The sequence below is a fragment of the Schistocerca americana genome, chromosome 2 (assembly GCF_021461395.2).
Source record: "Schistocerca americana isolate TAMUIC-IGC-003095 chromosome 2, iqSchAmer2.1, whole genome shotgun sequence".
In the NCBI taxonomy this organism is placed as follows: domain Eukaryota; kingdom Metazoa; phylum Arthropoda; class Insecta; order Orthoptera; family Acrididae; genus Schistocerca; species Schistocerca americana.
In genome coordinates this window covers 1,249,392-1,271,939 of record NC_060120.1, presented here as the reverse complement: position 1 = coordinate 1,271,939, position 22,548 = coordinate 1,249,392, and the positions used below count along the sequence as shown (strand labels likewise).

At 43.3% G+C, this 22,548-nt stretch overlaps 1 protein-coding gene across 1 annotated transcript in view; it reads right to left on the bottom strand.

The window, feature by feature from the left end:
- LOC124594886 (cytochrome P450 9e2-like) overlaps positions 1–22,548 on the bottom strand; it is a 77,333-nt gene that overhangs the window by 19,574 nt on the left and 35,211 nt on the right. The window contains exon 6 of the mRNA XM_047133358.1: positions 5,296–5,517. Coding sequence (XP_046989314.1) covers positions 5,296–5,517 — 222 coding nt within the window. The remainder of the gene's footprint in view (positions 1–5,295; positions 5,518–22,548) is intronic.

Sequence of the window (22,548 nt, the reverse complement as noted above, 5' to 3'; positions counted from 1 at the left end):
AATAAGGAGGTTGCAACTGTGGGAAAGTGGAATAATTATAAATGGTACGGTTTGTGAGATTGTGGGGGAGGATTTCCATGATCCAGCATCACATATGGGTGAAACAGCTTTAACTTTGTCACATGGGAAGTTATTTTATCTGGAAGGGGTTCTAGAGATATTACCAGTGAAGAATCTGACATATTTAAACTTCACGTTAAACCCATAGTTTTTGGAAACGTAACATTCCTTTATTAATGCACAGGAAGGATCTATCACGGTGAATAATGTATTGTAGCACGTTCGAACGTTACAACAGTATTGGAGCGACAGAATAATGACAGTGAGCATTTCAAGCACAGGGTGAGCCGTTTTTCTATTTTTCTTGAGTATAGCTTTGTGGAGAATGTGGAAACGTGCACTAGTGGAGGAGGTGCTAACACATCAGTTGCCTACGGCATGGGTAACCAGTGTAAACAATGTACAGGTGTAGAGTTAGTGTTTTGATGTTCTCATTAGTTTTAGTCTGTGTGAACAAGCCACAGTCCACATCTGTTATTTCTCGATTCAGTATGAATCTTATAGAAAGGAGGGAGCTGTGCCGTGCTAGTATTAGTCCTACTCGAAGGAAAGGGAACTAGTGACAGAATTCAATGAAGGCGCAGTTGGGCGATGAAATCTGGGGCCGCTAGCAGAGTGTGGTAACAGTCAAAAGCCAGCGGGGCCGGCAAGGTAAATATGGAACTCACAGGAGCAGAGCTTCGACGGCAGAGTTGCATGTACAATTTGTTTTGAGTGGAGCAACAATGAAATAGAATACTGCAGCAGTGCTATGAGGTATTGAGAGGTATGAGGCGAGAGCCAAGAGTGGCGACTTGCAAGTAGCGGACGTGTGGGAATTTATCCCTGCCATATTTTCTGTGTCTGCCTGACACTACATCAGAAACGAGGGGAAAACTGATATAAATAGATAGAGAATTTTAGCTTTGGACAGAGTGTGCTATGTTAGCCAAGCGTCGGGGGTCCAGTCTAGCAGCAATGTTATAAGTATTCTGCATAAACTTGTATTCTGTTTTCTGTGTACTTGTTCTGGCTGTATTCCACATCCGGGGACACAACACCGTGGCGTGACAGAACGGCAGCCTGGAACTTGGTGATTGCACTGTCCACCTGAAAGAGGGCAGTCTGCAGCCGGTCCAGGAGAGGCTCGGTTCCACTCCACTCTACAGGCCACGTTCACTTCTCACCTGGCGCACTGGGGTCCGGGCGAGGCGTGGACAGAGCAGGCCAAATGGGGGAGAGGATGGCAAGGACCAGGCACTGCAGCAGTCTCTGGAATCGCCGGCAACAGTACGGCGCAAGTCTCAACGCATCGGCGGGCGGCGACCGGGAGAGCGCGGCCGAGTTACAGCGGGGCAGGCTTGTTCACAGGAGCAGTGGCGTCGGCGTACCAGCAGTCTGCTGAGCAGGCTGGACTCGCGGCACAGCCTGCGGGTGGCATGCCGGCTCTACGCTTCACCCATCCAGTACTGTAAATTATCTGAATAAACGAACGTTACCAAATACCACTGTGTCATTCTGCACTGCCCCTTCATGCTCTTGAACTTACTCGGCCTGCCGACAAAATATGGTGTGTTGGGTCCCGGCTTCAGCTCTGCCATCTGGAGTCTCGGGTTCGACACACTGACTCCACAACACTAAATTCATAATCGGATTTCGTTTCACGTGGAGCAGAAACCATTGGGTCTCGAGTACAGTCAAGTACAATAATGAGGATACGTTTTATGCTGTGCGTTACGTGAACATCGACTCAGCAATGATAGAGGACAACAACTTTAGCGGCACATTTGACTCGGAAACCGCTGGCCAGCCACCTGGTCCAACTAACCCCCAATGATGTGAACATTTGTAGTAGAGACGTAAGTGTCATTTAGTTTTCGAACAGAGGGAAATAATGGTACAACTCAGCTGTTAGGCTTCTTAGGCAATCTGAAGGAAAACGTGCTCTCAATCTTAGCTAGCAAAGTACTGTAACTTTAAACAAGAGAAATGCAAATTCCTGACTTTTTCTGCTTGAACTATGTGCGGCATAAAGGCGCACAGCTGCAATTTTACCATGCAATTAAATATTGAAGCCACCAGGATATCATAGCCGTCTGGTCATCTCTGAACTTACTCCATATCGGACTCTGAGGAAAGCGATTACATTTCAGTACTGCTACGCCGATAACGAGGCGATCAACAACAGAATTCCAAGCCACCAAACATTTGCTCCTCCTCCACTTTCACGGCGTGCTGTCCTGCATTTGCCATCGTTCGGCAGTGACGTATCACAAAGCTTCCTCCATTAGTTCCAGTAAGTTTGGCAGCTTAAATGTCTTGTTATTTGTCGCGACAACTCCCTTAACTTGGCTCCGCATCATTTCTACTGGGTTCAGATAGCCGTGGTACGGTGATAACTGTAAAAATGCAGCATTTATAGAGTGTGCTCGACTCTGTGAATATGGTTTTCGGTAATTCTATGACGCTTATCACTCAGGGTCGTGTGAGACCACATCTGTCCTATAAAACAGTGGTCATATTCAAACAAAGAGCATCTGATTTTTCATTTTTCCCCAAAAAATTTAATTGTGTAATGTTTTCTTAACTTCAAAATCTGTAACAATCTTTTATAATATATCGATAATTAAGAATGTGTATTTGCAATGAAAACCAGAATTCTGCGTATGATATGTAATTAGAAATCAGAAGACATGCCTTTTTCTTCAAATATGATGGTTAAGTATGAGTTAATTACCATGTATTGATAAATTTTATATTTAAATGATTTAGATATTGAAACGGAACAAAAATAATTGTTGATCATAACGGGTTTCGAACCAATGCCCGCCAGCCCACTTAACTAACAAGCAACGACGCTACCTATTACATCACTATTACAAATAAATATTCAGTATATCATGTTACTCAATAAACTTCAAACCTCATTTTCCTATGTAAGTTGTGAAAAACATTCAGAGGAACATGTTTGTAGCCATTAACAGTGTTCAACGCGCGTGTTTCAGTACGAAACAGGAAGCAGTGTCATCCATTTTCGCGGTACATATAGACAGTGAGACAATCCGAGCACAAGTAGCGCCTACAGAGACTGTGACTGTACACGATTTTTGAAGTAAAAATTATGTGGTTAAAGTATGATTAAGAAAAATGTTGATGGCTGTTAACACATCAGAATGTCTTAAAGTTTCATTTACAGTGACATAGTAATTCCCAAGAGCGGAACAACACCAGCATAGAGAGCTGTGGCTGCTGACCTGTCATCGCGTTTGCGTTTGTTTACATCAGGTTCACCCTTATGACGAACGGAGTGTGATCACTCGCATGTCGCGCTGTCCGTGTGGGCGCTCTGGCTGCTGGTCCTACGCCCCCACGCGTTTGACGTGGGTGTGATTCACCTGACTTACTGGGCCGACCGCCATACATTTACGTTCCCACAATTATTTAGTGGCACCTGAAGATGGAGCCCTAAGCCTTAAATTCGGTCGTAGAATAAATGAAGAAAATTACTGGTATTCTACAAGTGGTGAAAAATAGATTCTTCCGCATAACCGCCGATACACCCCGCTTTCTTCCTGACACTGTCAATGACAATAATCTCCACTTTCCGAAAATACCTCGAATAATCCAAGGCAAAATAGTACAGAAACTAACTTCCGCTTGTTCTGTGGTCGGTTGTACGGCTATTTTCATAGTTTTCCAACTAGCCAACTTCCGTGGTCAGCAGTCACCGCTGATTGCGGAGGTGCTCCTAAACCTGCGACATTCGTAATCTTGATACCGATACACCTTCGTCCATTAATGACAAGGTATAATAGGACAGACAATGTGATGTCATCGTTTCCATCGTATGAGGACATAAAATTAAGCTTTCGCACTGTTCGGCTGCTATGGGTCAGTGTCTTCATCTTCCACATGGTACTTCACTTATTGCATTTACGATCCTCTGTCAATCCCCAACATAAGACGTGTTAAGACGTGTTCATATTCCATTAAGACATGTTCATATTCCATTTCAAGTAGTTTGTTAATGAATGTCTGTCAGTTTCCAGTACAACAAAACTTATTCGAAGTATAAATGTTATCAAGTGGCTTACACCAATGTTAGAAAGTGAGGAAACGGCCGTACTAAATAAATCTGTAACTGAGACGGTACTCGATAGCCTCCTCGTAATTGTTTCAAACTGAATTACAGTGTAATGTACGGTTCCTAGGGTATGACTGTGAACCACGACCGTGATGTGGCCCACAACTGGAAGGTCAGCATCGGGCGTCATGTCGTCTGTCTTTTTCACTGCACTGCAGATCTAGATTTCAAATGACAGTGCATTTATCAACAGTGCTATAAAAACAAACAACACAAGAATCAGACATAGAAACAGCACACTGATCGAACGCCATGTCTTACTTGTACACAATTACCTGCTGTTATTGGGAGTCATGTAACTTAAATATTCCAATCTAACTCAGGTGTGTACAAGCATTATCCCAACAGAAGCTCCTGTTACAAATCCACACAGATATCCTCGGTTGACATGATACTGTATTGCCAACGCTGTCTGTTTATTGCCCATATGTAAAAGAATGGGTTACGCTAAAAAAATTGCACAAAAATACAGGGAATTGAGGCACTAATTATAATAAAATACAATTTTGTCTGGCTGCCCACAACTGAAAAAAAACATTATTACGTGTGTTTCAAAATTTTTTAAAACAATGTCTGGATACATATACAGTGGAGACTATGATTTCTGTTTTTTGAATTTCTATGCCTCCAGACAAAACTGTATTTTATTTTATTTAGTAGCAGAATTCCCTGTTTTATATATATATAAAAATTTTTTCTTAGCCTAAGGCATCCTTTTGTGTATGGGCAATAAATATATGGTGGTTGATACTAGGTATGACGTAAACTGAAGTTAGCAGTATGGATGTGTAAACAACAGCCTCATTTGGAGTAATACTTGTATATCCCTGAGTTAGATTGGAATATGGGTTGTTATAATTACGTTTTGTCTACATGACTATTTATAGCGGTATGTAATTCTGTAATTGTAATAGTGGAATTATAATTGTGTATAACTGTGGCAGGGTGTTTGATCAATGTGCTGCTTTTGTACCTGATTCTTGTATTATTCTTTTTATGGCACACTGGTGATAGTTCACCCGTCAGTTGAAATCTAGACGTGTGTGTAACGATTTAAGTTTGTTTTCGTTTCCGATTAAAAAAAAAAGAACAACGAAAAAGCCCGAACTTACCGGAGATGACCATATCGAGGTACTGGCAGCCCATGACCTGCTCATAGTCGGGCCGCCCGCCGCTCTTCTTCATGACTTCGTCCACCTCTTGCTGCAGCCTCGTCTGGACGTCTTCGTTCGTCGCCAGCAGGTAGCTGCAGAAAGTCATCACCGTCGACACCGTTTCGAAACCACCGAAGAAGAACAGAATTGCTTGTGCCGCGATATCGTCGTTGCTCAGACCTGCGTGATGGGAGAGGAAACAGACTGAAAAGGTTTGCACAAACTCAAATCAGTGCGGACTAAATAAACTGAGGCATTCGCTCTTTCATTCTCTGATGGATGTGTAACAGCGCTAGGATCGTTAGTGACATCCATTTTCATTTTGCTCGAAGTGGCAGGCATTTAGCAAATATCATTCTCGTTCTACAAATCTTAGTCACCGACAACATTAACGAACGCTGACAGAAGATATTTTCGTGCCGAGATTTGACTTGTGTTTGAACAGGTGAAGGTGAATAGCTCCTAATCTCAAGAACTATAGCACTAATGATCATATTCTGAGAGCTCATCGCAGAGTCTCATAAAGCGAGGGAATGTGATACATTGTCGTGATTTAAAATGTCGAAGCAAAACTCCTTCAGCCATATAAATTTCCAGTTTATTTGAGCAACCAGTTTCAGCGCTGACTGTTCACGTTCCCGACAGACGTGCTCCAGCCAAAACAACATACAATAACTGGTATCCGTAGATTTCTTCTTAACTGAATGCTGGCCTCTATTTTGAGTGGACCGGATGTGGGTTTCTTCCCAAACGTCAATCAGGAGGCCTGAAGATGGGGTAATGTACGGCTAGACCTTGTTGCTCACTGCTGAAGGTGTTCTGGTTTGACATTTGACACCGAACAGCCGAGGTCCCGCAACCATTTGTATAAAGAGGGACTTACAGAATCGTGATTTCGTCTGTCAGACACAAATCTTGGAAACACTCTCCAATATTAATAAAAAAAACACGTAACACTTAAAAACTCGGAGAACGCGCCAGAACGAAAGGAGACGAACGCGCCAGAACGAAAGGAGACGATGTCGACACTGAAGCCCGGCTACCGGCTCTACACGGGGCTGCCTGTTAGGGCCGCAGCTTCTGTCTGCACTTACGTAGCTGCTGTCTTCGGCGCCACACTTGTCTCTGCCGGGTTTTTATTGCTTAGTGTGTCTGCTTGTGTCGTGGATTCTGTCGGATGGCTATTGGAGTTGTAACTGAATTACCCCTGGATCTCCGACAGCCGCCTGCAGCGCCTCGCCACAAGGAAACGCTCACTAATCACAGTGTATGTAACGGTCCCTAAGGACCAGGTAAACTATGTACAGCGTCCAGTCGTGTGCCGGCGAAAGTGTCTGTTAGCTTCCGAGACAGTCACTGTACAAAAGACCGTAGTCAAAATAATCAAAAGCTCCTCAGCAACCGTTCGTTCAAGAAAATGCTACGTCGTAATCACAGACAGTCGGCCAATGCAGTGGTTCTCAAACATCTTTCCTCTACCTCCAGCCCCCCGCCCCCCCCCCCTGCGAGGAAAAACACTATCAGACTCCCCACCCACCAGCCTATTTTATTAATGAAACTAGTCACTGTTATGTATTTTCAGTACCTTATTCTCTCTCGTAACGAAATGCTAGTTAGAAGGATTTTACGCAACAGAAAAAAAACTAGTTGAACTGTTATAAAAAAAGTACAGAGCAAACTGTTTACTTTGATCACATTTTCATTTATTCAAAAATTATGAAATGAACAATATTTACCATTGCGCAAACAAGGATTATAAGAGCATTAAAAATTTAAGTTACAGTGCACAGTGTGACGCACGAGCTTGCTTTTGAGAAGAAAATTTCTGAAGACGTGGTGTAATAGCAGAAACAGCCACTCATTTAGCTCTGAACGATAATTAGATTTCATAGCTGCCATAATTGAAAAGCCAGTCCTGCACAAGTACGTTACTGCAAAACGAACCTGTGAATTCCTTGGTAATATATACTCAAAACCCCAACAAAGACACTTCCTTACATTTACTCTTCAGCGAAGCATCACTAGTGGTAACAAGAAGTTGTTGCTCCCTTATATTTAGACAGATGAGCCAGGTGCATTTTTCAATGGATTTTTAATCCGATCAGATTTATCAAAATCGTCGCTGAGGTACATGTCGAGGTGATCTTACAGTGTAGCTACATGAAGAAGGCCGTCTTTTAATTTCTGTTGTAAGTGTGGGATTATCTGTTTCCTCTAACAGTCACACTGGAATGGGGAACATCTAGCATGCCACTTTCCACTCAGTTTTGTCACAGTTCCAATTTCTTGATAAACGCCTTAATTTTTTCAGTCCAAGATAGTACAGTTGCCTGAATACCTTAAAATGAAGCGTTAAGAATAATTAGTTCCTCAAAAATGACAGTCCGGTAACCCAGTATGCCAGAGAGTGACTTTTCACCTCCAAGAAACAGAATCCCTCATTCCTCAGCTGAAACTTTCCTTTTAGTACTTTATTCCTTGCAATCCATTGAGTATTACTAAAAAAGGGCAGCTGAGTGTGTTCCGCTCCCATCTCCTCACATAGCAAAAAAATGGTTCAAATGGCTCTGAGCATTATGGGGCTTAACTTCTGAGGTCATCAGTCCCCTAGAACTTAGAACTACTTAAACCTAACTAACCTAAGGACACCACACACATCCATGCCCGAGGAAGGATTCGAATCTGCGGCCGTAGCGGTCGCGCGGTACCAGACTCTAGCGCCTACAACCGCTCGGCCACCTCGGCCGGCTCCTCACATAGCAGTTTCAAAGGCCTTCAACTTATAGATTTTGCCTTTGCAACATCAACTGTTTCTATAACTGTTTACAACGCTTCATGGAGTGGGCTAAGTTGTTTAGCGTCCACAGCCTCCCAAAGTATCACGTAGTAAGACGAGGCTGTATCAGCAGCTACGGCTTTAATTTTCGCTCGCAATCCCCTGAATCCCAAACACTCCGGGAGCTCCATCTGTGCACACTCAAATACACCTGTTCTTTAATATCCAGTTTTGATTAAAAAAAGTACTGATCATGTCAAAAAGGCTTTGATGTGTTGCTGTTTTCAGTATCGGCTCACGGAAAAGCAGTTCCTCTCGAATGTTCGACTCATCAACGAAACGAACATCACCAATCAAACGAGCATCTTAACGAATATCAGTCGCTTCGTCCACTTGAAGTGCAAAACGTTTGTTACTCAATTTATGGAGTAAGTGTTCTAGTATATCATCAGAAATGTCTAAAATTCCTCTACACACTGTTGAGCAAATGAGCCATCGAGCATTGTTGATATTATATCAATCGCTGCTGGTACAACCAGAGGTTCTACAACTGTGTGTGTGGTTTCTTGCATTTAGTAGTCCTATACGAATCTCGTAAGAGGGTAAAAGGGCTTTAGAAGACACATTCGTAGTTTTAATATAGTTCTTCTAGGTTACTTCTTCCAGGTAGACGTTAAAACATTTAGTTTCATGACAAAAAAATATTTCGAACCCGTCAATTCAGGATGTTTGGATACAAGGCTTGTTAGGCTTCATGCTATCAGCAGCTAAAATGGTTAAAGAAATTACGCACAGCTAACGTTTTTTCACCACTGACAGTAGTTTTCGGGAATAGTTCTTATCACAGCCTGTCGTTTTGAAAAAATGGTTCAAATGGCTCTGAACACTATGGGACTTAACATCTTAGGTCATCAGTCCCCTAGAACTTAGAACTACTTAAACCTAACTAACCTAAGCACATCACACACATCCATGCCCGAGGCAGAATTCGAACCTGCGACCGTAGCAGTCACGCGGTTCCGGACTAAAGCGCCTAGAACCGCACGGCCACCGCGGCTCACCCTGTCGTTTTCGCTTTTGGAGTATCTCCCTCCCCTCCCCCAGTTGTGGACGACTGGTGTCTTCATGTGTGTCGCTAACCAGGAACCGCTTCATACTGCAGTAAGACGTCCTCGCGAAATCCGAAAGACTGTAAGGAGGCATCGAGGTACACCAGCCGAAGCCTGCAATGCGCGCGGTAGTTACGGACTCAGTCACACCGCAGCCGTCAACGGACGATTCCGACGATGGCCGACATTACCCAACTCGCCCGATCATTTCAAACCATGCTGAAAACATGGCCCCGTTTTGATCGTCGTCGACCGCGTCTGGCGTAACACCGACGTCGGGCAAAATTCAATCCCGATAAACAGCATCTTCTTTATTCGAAAAATAAATAAATAAAACGTAACTGCTTGTCACTAAGATATTTTTGGTACACCGCGACCCCCGTACTCCTCTCGCCCCTAGAAGTCCCACCCCACTGGGCTAATGCATTACTAATGGCCCTACTCTGTGATACGTGTTGTTTGCGGATTACGAAAGCCGTCAGCCTTAACACCAAGTCTTGTGGAGTAAAATTTGTTTTAAATGTATTCGTGCGTAATTTCTTATGGTCAAACAATGCCATTGTTGAAAAGCTTGAGCATTTGCCCGCGAAAGGTCCCGAGTTCGAGTCTTGGTCCGTCACACAGTTTTAATCTGCCAGGAAGTTTCATATCAGCGCACACTCCGCTGCAGAGCGAAAATCTCATTCTGGGAATGTAATCGTTGGTGGCTAAATAGTGTACTCACGCCGAAGATCAGCTAAACGGAAAATGGAAAGCTCACTTGTTGGCTCGGGCAACGGTTCCCATCCAGGCACCGTTTACTGCGAGACTGCTGCTTGCAGGGAGCTTCGCATGTGCCGGATCGTAGCTTCCGAACTATTCCTCTGGTTGTTCTTTAAAAGATGTCCAGTGCTGCCTCATCAGGAGTCCTGGCGGCGTCTGAGGTCTGAACCTGAAAGGCAGGATCCCGCAGAAAGCGGCGGCGCCACGCTTAGAGCCTCAGAAATGCCTCGTAATTCCTGTGCTTGTATACGCTGTGGAGTACATTAAGAACTGTTGCTTTATTTTAGGACCGGCCGCAGCATGCCTAACTACACGCGTGCGCAGAGTGCGGCTGCGTCATGGCCCGAGTGTGTGTCGGCTTTGATCGGTGCGTCTCGGAAGCACTCGGTACTGCGCAGCAATTCACGTAGTGGTGGGATGAGGGGCTGTTTCTTCCGGCGTGTGGTGCAGCATTATCTGCACTCTCTGTGTGTTGCTCGCTATTTGCTTGTGGTTTTAAGGAAGTGCAAAAGCACACGCTGAAAAAGAGGCAGTCTAGCGATTTATTGTCACAAACATTTGTGTATGGGTAGGAGTTGTAGCACATTTTCGAACGGAAGTATCAAATTTCTCAGTGTCTGTTATTCAGTCACATAATCGAATGACACCGCAAATGTGCCACAGAAAGACGTTGCACCACAATGTACAAGGAATTTAAGGATTTGGTTGGCGGTGAACACGAAAACAAGTTGGCGGACTTAGAAAGGTTCGGGGCAGTCCTGCACAGCAAGCCGACCCCAACGTGAAAATCATTGTGTTTATGCTGCATGTATTTGAACGTATTTTCTTTTAGAAATCCGATGTGTTTAGAGCCCAGTCTACTGCTTCTTACTTTTGACCGGCAAGAAACTAGCGGCCTATCGTTAAAAGCAAGTACAAAACAGAGCTCAAAACTGCCCGATCTAACTAATCATTCAGCAACGGCGAATTCATTAAAGAGCGCATTGCTGGGACAGCGGAATTCGTGACGCCATTGGAGGTGCAAAAGTTTTCCGGAATTCTTCTTTTGTGACAAACAATAGCTCGTCGCATAGCTGTCATGGCACCGAGTGCCTGCAGGCAATTAACGGACAATCCCAACAAGTTCATTGCGGTCACGATTGCTTTGGACATGTCATTTCGGACACGGCACATCACGCGATTTATGTTCGCGGAATCGACAGCAACACGCACGTAACAAAAGAACCGTTAGAACTTATGTCACTGGAAAGCACAAGGGGAGGGATCAATTGCCGAAAATGGCAACTGAAGCCGTTGGCATCAACTGGAACATGTTCGTCTCAGTTACCACCCATGCAGCGCCAGAGATGCATTGCTGCGCAGAAAACTACAACAATCAACAGACTATTTGTACGGATTTCATTGTTTCGCATATGAAGAAGCACTTGGTGCAAAATTTTCGGAGATGGAGCACTTTCTGAAACTGCTGGTCCGAATAGTAAATCATCTAAAGTCACACGCGCTATTACATCGTCAGCTTAAAAAGTCTTTGATGGAACTGCAAGCACCGTAAAATGGTTCAAATGGCTCTGAGCACTATGGGACTTAACTTCTGAGGTCATCAGTCCCCTAGAACTTAGAACTACTTAAACTTAACCGAAGGACATCACACACACCAATGCCCGAGGCAGGATTCGAACCTGCGACCGTAGCGGTCGCGCGGTTCCAGACTGTAGCGCCTCGAACCGCTCGGCCACTTGGGCCGGCTCAAGCGCAGTATAGAGACGTGATGTACTACTGTGACGTACGTTGACTAAGTCGAGGGGATGCCTGGAACAATTTCTCGAGTTAAGACCTGCTATAGTCGAATTTATGAAGGACAGAATGAAAGCAGGAACCAACACTAAACACCGAGCGGGGTAGCGTAGTGGGTAACACACTGGACTCGCATTCGGGAGGACAACGGTTCAAACTTGCGTCCAGCCATGCTGGTTTAGGTTTTCCCATGTTTCCCTAAATCGCTTAAGGCAAATGTCGGTATGGTTCCTCGGAGAGGCGACGGCTGATTTCCTTCCATGTCCTTCCCTAACACGAGCCTGTGCTCCGTCTCTAATGACCCTGTTGTCGACGGCACGTTAAAGACTAATCTCCTACTTCTTCTCCAAAGTTTGAACACCCGAAATAGACTGCAGACTTCGTATTTGTAGTTGACGTGACTCCACACTTGAACACCCTCAATAAGAACACGTTGCAGGATGAGAAGCAGTTAATGTCTGATTTTACTGAGAAAGATGGATGCACTTAAAATGAAAATTACATTGTGGGAGGGGTAACTTCTAAAAAAGAACACCGCCTATTTCCTTAATCTGTCTGGTGTTAAATATAATGGGAGTTTTGAACAATTCATTTCGGTGCTGGAAGAAATACAGGAACTGTTTTCAAGTCGCTTTCAAGACACTGCTAACGGCACATCTGTTTTCAAGACCATTTGTTGTAACTGACAAAGAACTCAGAGATGCTGTCCAGTCTTCGAAGGAAGCACTTGATTCACGACGTCCAGAAACAAATGGCTTCAGTATGACAATGTCAATAATTACTGTGGGGTACATATGGGGCCTGAATGTGGCATATTGATTTGCTCAAACTGGTAGCGAAAAGAAAATAAACTAACCTGACAATTTGCACGGCTGTTTGACGATTTTCTTTGTTAAGTATTTGACAAGCCGATGTCCCACTTCCCCAGTGGCTGAACAGAGAGTTAGTGTTTCAGTTGAAAGCACCCCCGTTCATTTACCGGTTGAACTGATCGATCTGCAGCGTCATTCCCGATTAAAATGCACATTCTAGTACGTTAAAACTGTCCAGGAGTTCTACGAAATTCTTCCTCGGAAAGAGTCTCCACGTCTCCATAATGAGACTGCAAAATTGATGTCCATGTGTGGATCAAATTATGTGTGTGACAGATTTTTTTCGACATTGAAACTAAATAAGTCACTATTACGAGGCAGCCTGAGTGATGACAACACGATAAAATGCTTGCGTCTGCCGTTGTGCCGGCAGTTGGTAGTAGATAGACGAAAATTTTCTTTTTGTTTCTGAAATATTTCGTTGAGAGTTATAGCCATGGCACTGTCGGTAGAGATGTGTTCAAATGTGTCTGAAATCTTATGGGACCTAACTGCTAAGGTCATCAGTCACTAAGCTTACACACTAATTAACCTAAATTATCCTCAGGACAAACACACACACCCATGCCCGGGGAATTACTCGAACTTCCGCCGGGACCAGCCGCACAGTCCATCAGGTAGAGATGTGTTAGGTAAAAATTTTTGTTTCCTTTCACACGTAGAAATGATGATTTATTCCAACCATAACAGCGTGCTATACAGACTGTTTCCTTTTGCATCACTTTCTATATCTCAGCGGAAATGTTGTAGGAATTTTACATGGAACTGTGTGGATCACACAATATTACTGACGTACTGCCGTTGAGAACTGAACTTCAATTGACTTTTTTATTGTTTTCGTTGGTACATGCTGTAAGTAGGCTGTTTAGGTTTTTATGTTGGTAACGTCACCTAGCACTCTGTACGAAAATCACTGGCTGTGCTGTGTGCAGTCTGTGGCTGGTGGGCATCGTTGAAATAGTCGCTATTGTAGTGTTGGGCAGTTGGCTGTTAACAGCGCGTAGTGTTTCGCAGTTGGAGGTGAGCCGCCAGCAGTGGTGGATGTGGGGAGTGGAGTTTTGACAGCGGATGATCTGGACGTGTGTCCATCAGAGACAGCAGATTTGTAAGACTGGATGTCATGAACTGACATGCACAGAGCATAACTTATAGCTAACACTTGGTTCAAGAATCATGAAAGAAGGTTGTATACATGGAAGAGGCCTGGAGACACCGGATGTTTTCAGATAGATTATATAATGGTAATACAGAGATTTAGGAACCCGGATTTAAATTCTTTTTCAGCGGCAGATGTGGCCTCTGACAACAATCTATTGGTAAAGAACTGTGGATTAAAACTGAAGAAACCGCAAAAAGGTAGGAATTTAAGGAGATGGGACCTGGATAAACTTGAATATTTAGAGGTTGTAGAGAGTTTCAGAGAGAGCATTAGGGAACGATTGATAACAACGGGGGAAAGAAATACCGTAGAAGAGGAATAGGTAACTTTCAGAGATGAAATAGTAAAGGCAGCAGAGGATCAAGTAGGCTAAAAGACGAGGGCTAATAGAAATCCTTGTGTAACAGAAGAGATACTGAATTTAATTGATGAAAGGAGAAAATACAGAAATGACTAAGCAGGAATGGCATTACAAACATTCATATACTAAGATCGCATTAATGCACTGAATTTAAAATTTAGAAAACATGTTTTTTATTTATAAGGTAATGAACATATAACATAACTACTACAATACTTATTTACAATGAACACATTACTGCACTGTGTAAGGGGTCCATTATACAGGATGTTACTGAAAGGTACTGCCAAACTTTCAGGAAACATTCCTCACACACAAAGAAAGAAAATATGTTATGTGGACATGTGTCCGGAAACGCTTACTTTTCATGTTAGAGCTTATTTTATTACTTCTCTTCAAATGACATTAATCATGGAATGGAAACACACAGTAACAGAACGTACCAGCGTGACTTCAAACACTTTGTTACAGGAAATGTTCAAAATGTTCTCCGTTAGCGAGGATACATGCATCCACCCTCTGTCACATGGGATCCCTGATGCGCTGATGAAGCCCTGGAGAATGGCGTATTGTATCACAGCCGTCCACAGAACGAGCACGAAGAGTCTCTACATTTGGTACCGGGGTTGCGTAGACAAGAGCTTTCAAATGCTCCCATAAATGAAAGTCAAGAGGGTTGAGGTCAGGAGAGCATGGAGGCCATGGAATTGGTCCGCCTCTACCAATCCATCGGTCACCGAATCTGTTGTTGAGAAGCGTACGAACACTTCGACTGAAATGTGCAGGAGCTCCATCGTGCATGAACCACATGTTGTGTCGTACTTGTGAAGGCACATGTTCCAGCAGCACAGGTAGAGTATCCCGTATGAAATCATGATGACGTGCTCCATTGAGTGTAGGTGGGAGAACATGGGGCCCAATCAAGACATCACCAACAATGCCTGCCCAAACGTTCACAGAAAATCTGTGTTGATGACGGATTGCACAATTGCGTGCGGATTCTTGTCAGCCCACACATGTTGATTGTGAAAATTTACAATTTGATCACGTTGGAATGAAGCCTCATCCGTAAGAGAACATTTGCACTGAAATGAAGATTGACACATCGTTGGATGAACCATTCGGAGACGTGTACCCATGGAGGCCAATCAGCTGCTGATAGTGCCTGCACACGCTGTACATGGTACGGAAACAACTGGTTCTCCCGTAGCACACTCCATACAGTGACGTGGTCAACGTTACCTTGTACAGCAGCAACTTCTCTAACGCTGACATTAGGGTTATCGTCAACTGCACGAAGAATTGCCTCGTCCATTGCAGGTGTCCTCGTCGTTCTAGGTCTTCCCCAGTTGCGAGTCATAGGCTGGAGTGTTCCGTGCTCCCTAAGACGCCGATCAATTGCTTCGAACGTCTTCCTGTCGGGTCACCTTCGTTGCGGAAATCTGTCTCGATACAAACGTACCGCGCCACGGCTACTGCCCCGTGCTAATCCATACATCAAATGGGCATCTGCCAAGTCGGCATTTGTAAACATTGCACTAACTGCAAAACCACGCTCGTGATGAACACTAACCTCTTGATGCTACGTACTGATGTGCTTGATGCTAGTACTGTAGTGCAGTGAGTCGCATGTCAACACAAGCACCGAAGTCAACATTACCTTCCTTCAATTGGGCCAACTGGCGGTGAATCGAGGAAGTACAGTACATACTGACGAAACTAAAATGAGCTCTAACACGGAAATTAAGCGTTTCCGGACACGTGTCCACATAACATCTTTTCTTTATTTATGTGTGAGGAATGTTTCCTGAAAGTTTGGCCGTACCTTTTTGTAACACCCTGTATAAGAGGTTTTTTGTTGACTGCCCTACTGGAGCAATCGTAATTTCGATGTATTGCTCACGCGCTGCCTGCGATATAAAACATCTCTGCTGCAATAGAATTGGAGGTCAGAGCAATGTCGGCAGCAGTAATAATCGCTCGCTCCTACAGAGCGGTCGCAATAGTTCGTTCTTATGGAGCAGTCGCAATAGTTCACTGCTACGGTGCAGTCGTAGTGGCTCACCGCTACGGTACGGTTGCTAGCCACGTAAGAGCAATAGCTGTCGCCGCTTGTGCAGCGCAGTTCATTGCCATGTAGTGTAAGGTAAACTTTATTGTTCTTCATCGCCATGCGCATACTTAAATTTGTTGTCTGACATGATAATACGAATTTGTTTCAATCTTTTGGTGATTCCTCAGAACTAATTAAGTCAGGCTTGTAATGTTCAACTTTTTATGTAATGGTTTGTAGGAATGTTTTCAACAATAAGGTTTTTCAGAACATAATTTCTTACCAGTCATTTACTTGAATTTAAATATTTTACAAATTTTCCCACATCATAGTCATGAGTTGTTTAATAATCAGAGGACCAGCTATGCAGCTGTGTCAACAAGCAAAGTCAGTTTTTTTTCTAGCAATGCAAATCTCAAATGTTGTTCAGTAGTAGTAGATAGGCCAGCATTGAACTAAGCTGTGCCATTTAGGAGCAAATATATAGACAGCGTTATCTGGTGACACCATTATGAGGTAAGAATTTTTCAGCTTATTCAGGTTGATTTCACAGGACCAAGACGTAGCGCTGCTTAGGTCCAAAATTTATCAGTTTTAATTCTCAATCAATTTTGTACTGGCAATTTTTATATACGGGAAGGTTACAACTGAAATGGTGCACAAGTTACACACACACACACACACACACACACACACACACACACACACACACACATACACACTTATTTACAATGAACACATTACTGCACTGGCCATCAATAAATCCTTAAGGCATCTCTTAAACTGAATTTCATTGGTTGTTAAGCCTTTTATGGCTGCTGGCAAGTTATTGAAAATGTGTGTTCCTGAATAATGCACACCTTTTTATACAAGAGTAAGTGACTTTAAATCCTTGTGAAGATTATTCTTATTTCTAGTACTGATCCCATGTATTGAGCTGTTGGTTTGAAAAAGTCATATATTTTTAATGACAAATTTCATTAAGGAATAAATATGTTGGGCAGCAGTAGTTACTATCCCAAGTTCCCTAAACAGGCTTCTGCAGGATCCTCTTGAGTTCACACCACATACAACTCTTATTGCACTTTAGCTTAGCTTGATGAATTACCCCAAAAAATAATCACATACGACATAAAGGCAAGAAAGTAAGCATAGTATGCCAGCTTTATCTCGTATCTCGTATCTCCTATGTCTGACACAATTTGCATTACACACAGAGATTTGTTAAGACGCTTCAGCAGTTCTGTGGTGTGCTCCTCCCAGCTGAATTTATTATCAAGCTGTAATCCCAAGAATTTAACTCTGTCCACTTCTTCTGTCTGCTGCTCATTGTATGTTAGGCATACACTCGTGGGAAATCCCTTACAAGTTCTGAACTGCATGTAGTGTGTTTTTTTTCCAAAGTTTAGTGGCAAAGAATTGGCTAAGAACCAGTGATTAATGTGCACAAATATTTTATCAGCCGATCTTTCTAAGACTTCGCTTCAATTGTTATTTATTGCAATGTTTGTATCATCAGCAAAAAAAAACAATTTTGGCATCTAGTAATGTTACTGATAAAGGTCATTGATATACACAAGAAAAGGTAACAGCCCTAAGATGGAACCTTGTGGGACCCTATATGTCATTAGTTCCCATTTAGATGATGCCTGATAGCTTAATACATGTCTCTTTCCTAGTAACACCTTTTGTTTCCTGCCAGAGATATAAGATATGAATTTTGCAGCATTTCGTGTTACACCATAATATTCTAATTAATTTAAAGGGATATTGTGATTTACACAGTCAAATGCCTTTGACAGATCACAAAATATAAAAGTTGGCTGCAATTCTTTGTCTAATGAATTAATTACATTTTCACTGTAAGTGTAGTTAGCCTTCTCAATGTCAGAACACTTTAGAAATCCTAACTGCGACTTTGACAGTGTGTTATTTGTGATAAAATGATTAAAAAGCCGATTGTACATTACCTTTTTTAAAATTTTTGAGAATGCAGACAAAAGTAAAACTGGGCGTAAATTTGATACTATTTCTTTATCTCCCTTCTTAAACAGTGGCTTAACTTCAGCATATTCAACCATTCAGGAAATATTCCACTGATAAACGACTGGTTACACAGATAGCTTAATATGTTACTTAACTCAGAATGACATTCTTTAATTAACTTTGTTGATATTTCATCATACCCACTAGATGTTTTTGATTTTAAAGATGATATGATGGACATTACTTCTGCTGGGGTAGTGAGGGTCAAATTCATATTATGGAAGTTACCTGAAATGTCTGGTCTGAGGTATTCCGTAGCAGCATCTACATAACCTAACAACCAGATCGTTAAAAAGTTCTGCAATACAATACACATCTGTCACTAATGTATCATTTACTCTTAATGCTATCTGTCCCTCTTCATTTCTGGTTCTACCAGTCTCCTCCTTCACTTGTCTTTATTTTGTTATCTGAGATGACTATCTTTTCCTTGTAATATATTTGCTTTGAAGTCCATATTACAGTGTTTAATATGATGCAGTATTTCTTGTAATGTGCTGTAGCATCACCATCAGAACTGTTTCGGATTGACATACAGTTTTCTATTTGTTTTACAAGATACCCCCATTCCTTGAGTAATCCATGGCTTGTTTGTAGACTTTGCTCTAACTTTGGTTAGTTTTGCGGGAAAACAGTGTTCAAATAAGGTAAGTACTTTATTAGCAAAAGTGTTATATTTTTCATTTGTGCCATGAGCACTGTAAACGTCATTCCAGTGAATGTCTCTGAGGAGTATCCTAAAGTAATTAACCATCTTGAGCTCAGATTTAACAGATTTTATATCCTGTCCAGTATTAACATTTAAGAGAAGGAACTGCATGTCATGGTCTGAGAGGCCATTGGCTATCGGTTTTGTAATATAATTTTATTCATTGGACTTTTCTACAAAGATATTATCAATATCTGTTTGTAAGTAATTGGCTACCCTAGTGGGGATCTTCACAGTGGGAATTAAGTGGAATCATAGTGTTACTAACTCAAATAAGTTCTTATTGGGAGAATCTTTAAGGAAATATACACTGAAGTCACCCTCAACCACCCCAACTTTGTTTTTGGTTATTAAATGGGCCAGTACAGCTTCAAGGTGGTTTATGAACAGATTAAAGTTACCTGCAGGTGCGCAATATACTCTTAATAGTATAAAGGATTTTTTGTGGCATTCTACTTCTGTTGCACATGCTTCGGTATGCTGTTCTAGGCAAAATTTATGAATGTCTACGTTCTTAAATTTATGACAGTTCCTGATGAATGTGAAAATTCCTCCTTTCTCCATTTTTGCTCTACAAAAGTGAGATGTTAACCTAAATTCTATAACACTTAAAAGTTCTATACTAGTGATAACATGATGTTCAGAAAGGCAGATTATGTCACCTGGGTTTGAGGACTTTAATTCATCTATGCAGATAATTAATTCATTAAACTTATTTCTCAGTCCTCGAATGTTTTGAAACAATAAAGATAGCTGACATTTCACAATGACTGCATTAAAATTGGGTACAGTTGAAATTTCTACTGATTGTTGAAAATTCTTAACCTATAGCTGTTTATGCTGATGTAATAAGCTAGAATTATGTTTTTTGGTTTCTTTCTCAAACTGAAGGTTTGTCTCAGTCGTAACGTGTTTTAAAATTTGGTTTCTTTCTGTCCTCCCTACCCTAAAAAAGGGTCTTTTCTGAACCCTATAACCACTGGTATTTTATCACGTATGACAGTGCCTCTCCCCCCCCCCCCCCCCTTAACTTTCCTGCTATTTTCACAGCCAGCCTTTCCTGTTGAGGTGAAGGCCATGCCTAGTATAATCCCAGCTATTGAGAGAATCAACAGGAACCACACCAATGTGTGACTCTGCACCCGACATTAGCAACCGTTCCAACTCCAAATCAACTCTCTTGATGGAAGAGTTCTCATGAGGTCGGTCATGGCACCCAAGAACAGATACAACCTCAGCACTAGTATGCTTTGATGCAGATGCAACCTTTGCCAGGTCACACTCTATACTTCACCCAGGATCTCTGTCAATATTATTACCTGCCCCACCCGCTATAACCACGGTGTCTTCCTCAGTGAAATCTTTGCAAAGTTATTCTAAATCCTCTGTCACCTGCTCCAAACCAGCACTAGGTTTAAAAAAAATTGTGACCTGGATTTCTGATCCTACTTCATCCTGCAAAAGTTGGCCAACACCACTTCGATGGGAACTACCTAACAACAACACTTTCTTTCTCTTTACTGATTTCCCTACATTCTTACTTGGTTAGTCTAACCACCTCCCACACGGAGCACGTCCGTACCTCAACACTGACTTCTAGTATCAGCCGTACGCAGTTGGCGTCAAGTGTATGGGCCTGAAGATGACGTCGTTACACCGTTGAAACTAGTTGCCAAAATAAAATCGACACCTTAAATACAGCTGGAGAAATTTCTTCATTTTTGATATACACTCCTGGAAATTGAAATAAGAACACCGTGAATTCATTGTCCCAGGAAGGGGAAACTTTATTGACACATTCCTGGGGTCAGATACATCACATGATCACACTGACAGAACCACAGGCACATAGACACAGGAAACAGAGCATGCACAATGTCGGCACTAGTACAGTGTATATCCACCTTTCGCAGCAATGCAGGCTGCTATTCTCCCATGGAGACGATCGTAGAGATGCTGTATGTAGTCCTGTGGAACGGCTTGCCATGCCATTTCCACCTGGCGCCTCAGTTGGACCAGCGTTCGTGCTGGACGTGCAGACCGCGTGAGACGACGCTTCATCCAGTCCCAAACATGCTCAATGGGGGACAGATCCGGAGATCTTGCTGGCCAGGGTAGTTGACTTACACCTTCTAGAGCACGTTGGGTGGCACGGGATACATGCGGACGTGCATTGTCCTGTTGGAACAGCAAGTTCCCTTGCCGGTCTAGGAATGGTAGAACGATGGGTTCGATGACGGTTTGAATGTACCGTGCACTATTCAGTGTCCCCTCGACGATCACCAGTGGTGTACGGCCAGTGTAGGAGATCGCTCCCCACACCATGATGCCGGGTGTTGGCCCTGTGTGCCTCGGTCGTATGCAGTCCTGATTGTGGCGCTCACCTGCACGGCGCCAAACACGCATACGACCATCATTGGCACCAAGGCAGAAGCGACTCTCATCGCTGAAGACGACACGTCTCCATTCGTCCCTCCATTCACGCCTGTCGCGACACCACTGGAGGCGGGCTGCACGATGTTGGGGCGTGAGCGGAAGACGGCCTAACGGTGTGCGGGACCGTAGCCCAGCTTCATGGAGACGGTTGCGAATGGTCCTCGCCGATACCCCAGGAGCAACAGTGTCCCTAATTTGCTGGGAAGTGGCGGTGCGGTCCTCTACGGCACTGTGTAGGATCCTACGGTCTTGGCGTGCATCCGTGCGTCGCTGCGGTCCGGTCCCAGGTCGACGGGCACGTGCACCTTCCGCCGACCACTGGCGACAACATCGATGTACTGTGGAGACCTCACGCCCCACGTGTTGAGCAATTCGGCGGTACGTCCACCCGGCCTCCCGCATGCCCACTATACGCCCTCGCTCAAAGTCCGTCAACTGCACATACGGTTCACGTCCACGCTGTCGCGGCATGCTACCAGTGTTAAAGACTGCGATGGAGCTCCGTATGCCACGGCAAACTGGCTGACACTGACGGCGGCGGTGCACAAATGCTGCGCAGCTAGCGCCATTCGACGGCCAACACCGCGGTTCCTGGTGTGTCCGCTGTGCCGTGCGTGTGATCATTGCTTGTACAGCCCTCTCGCAGTGTCCGGAGCAAGTATGGTGGGTCTGACACACCGGTGTCAATGTGTTCTTTTTTCCATTTCCAGGAGTGTATATTCCGTAATGGTCCAGCTCCTGGAGCAATGTTTTGTGATCAACACAATCCAACTCCTTAGTTAAATGAAAAAATATGCCTAGCGTTCGAAACCTTTTGTTTAACCCATCCACTATCTCACAGAGATAAGCCTTTTATACCCGAACTCTTCATTTGATAGCAAACCGTGTGATATAAAATGATCAGTTATCCTTACACACACAACCGTTTAAATAACTTAAGCAAACACTGATGGAATAGAAATAGGTTCAAAATTGTCTACATTATCTCTTTCTCCCTTTTAATAAAGCGGCTTTACTATTGAGAACTTTAATCGTTTAGGGAACTGGCCATTCTTAAAGGAAAAATTACAAATGTGGCTAAATACAGGGCTAACATGTGCAGCACAGTACTTTCATATTCTGCTAGGCACTCCA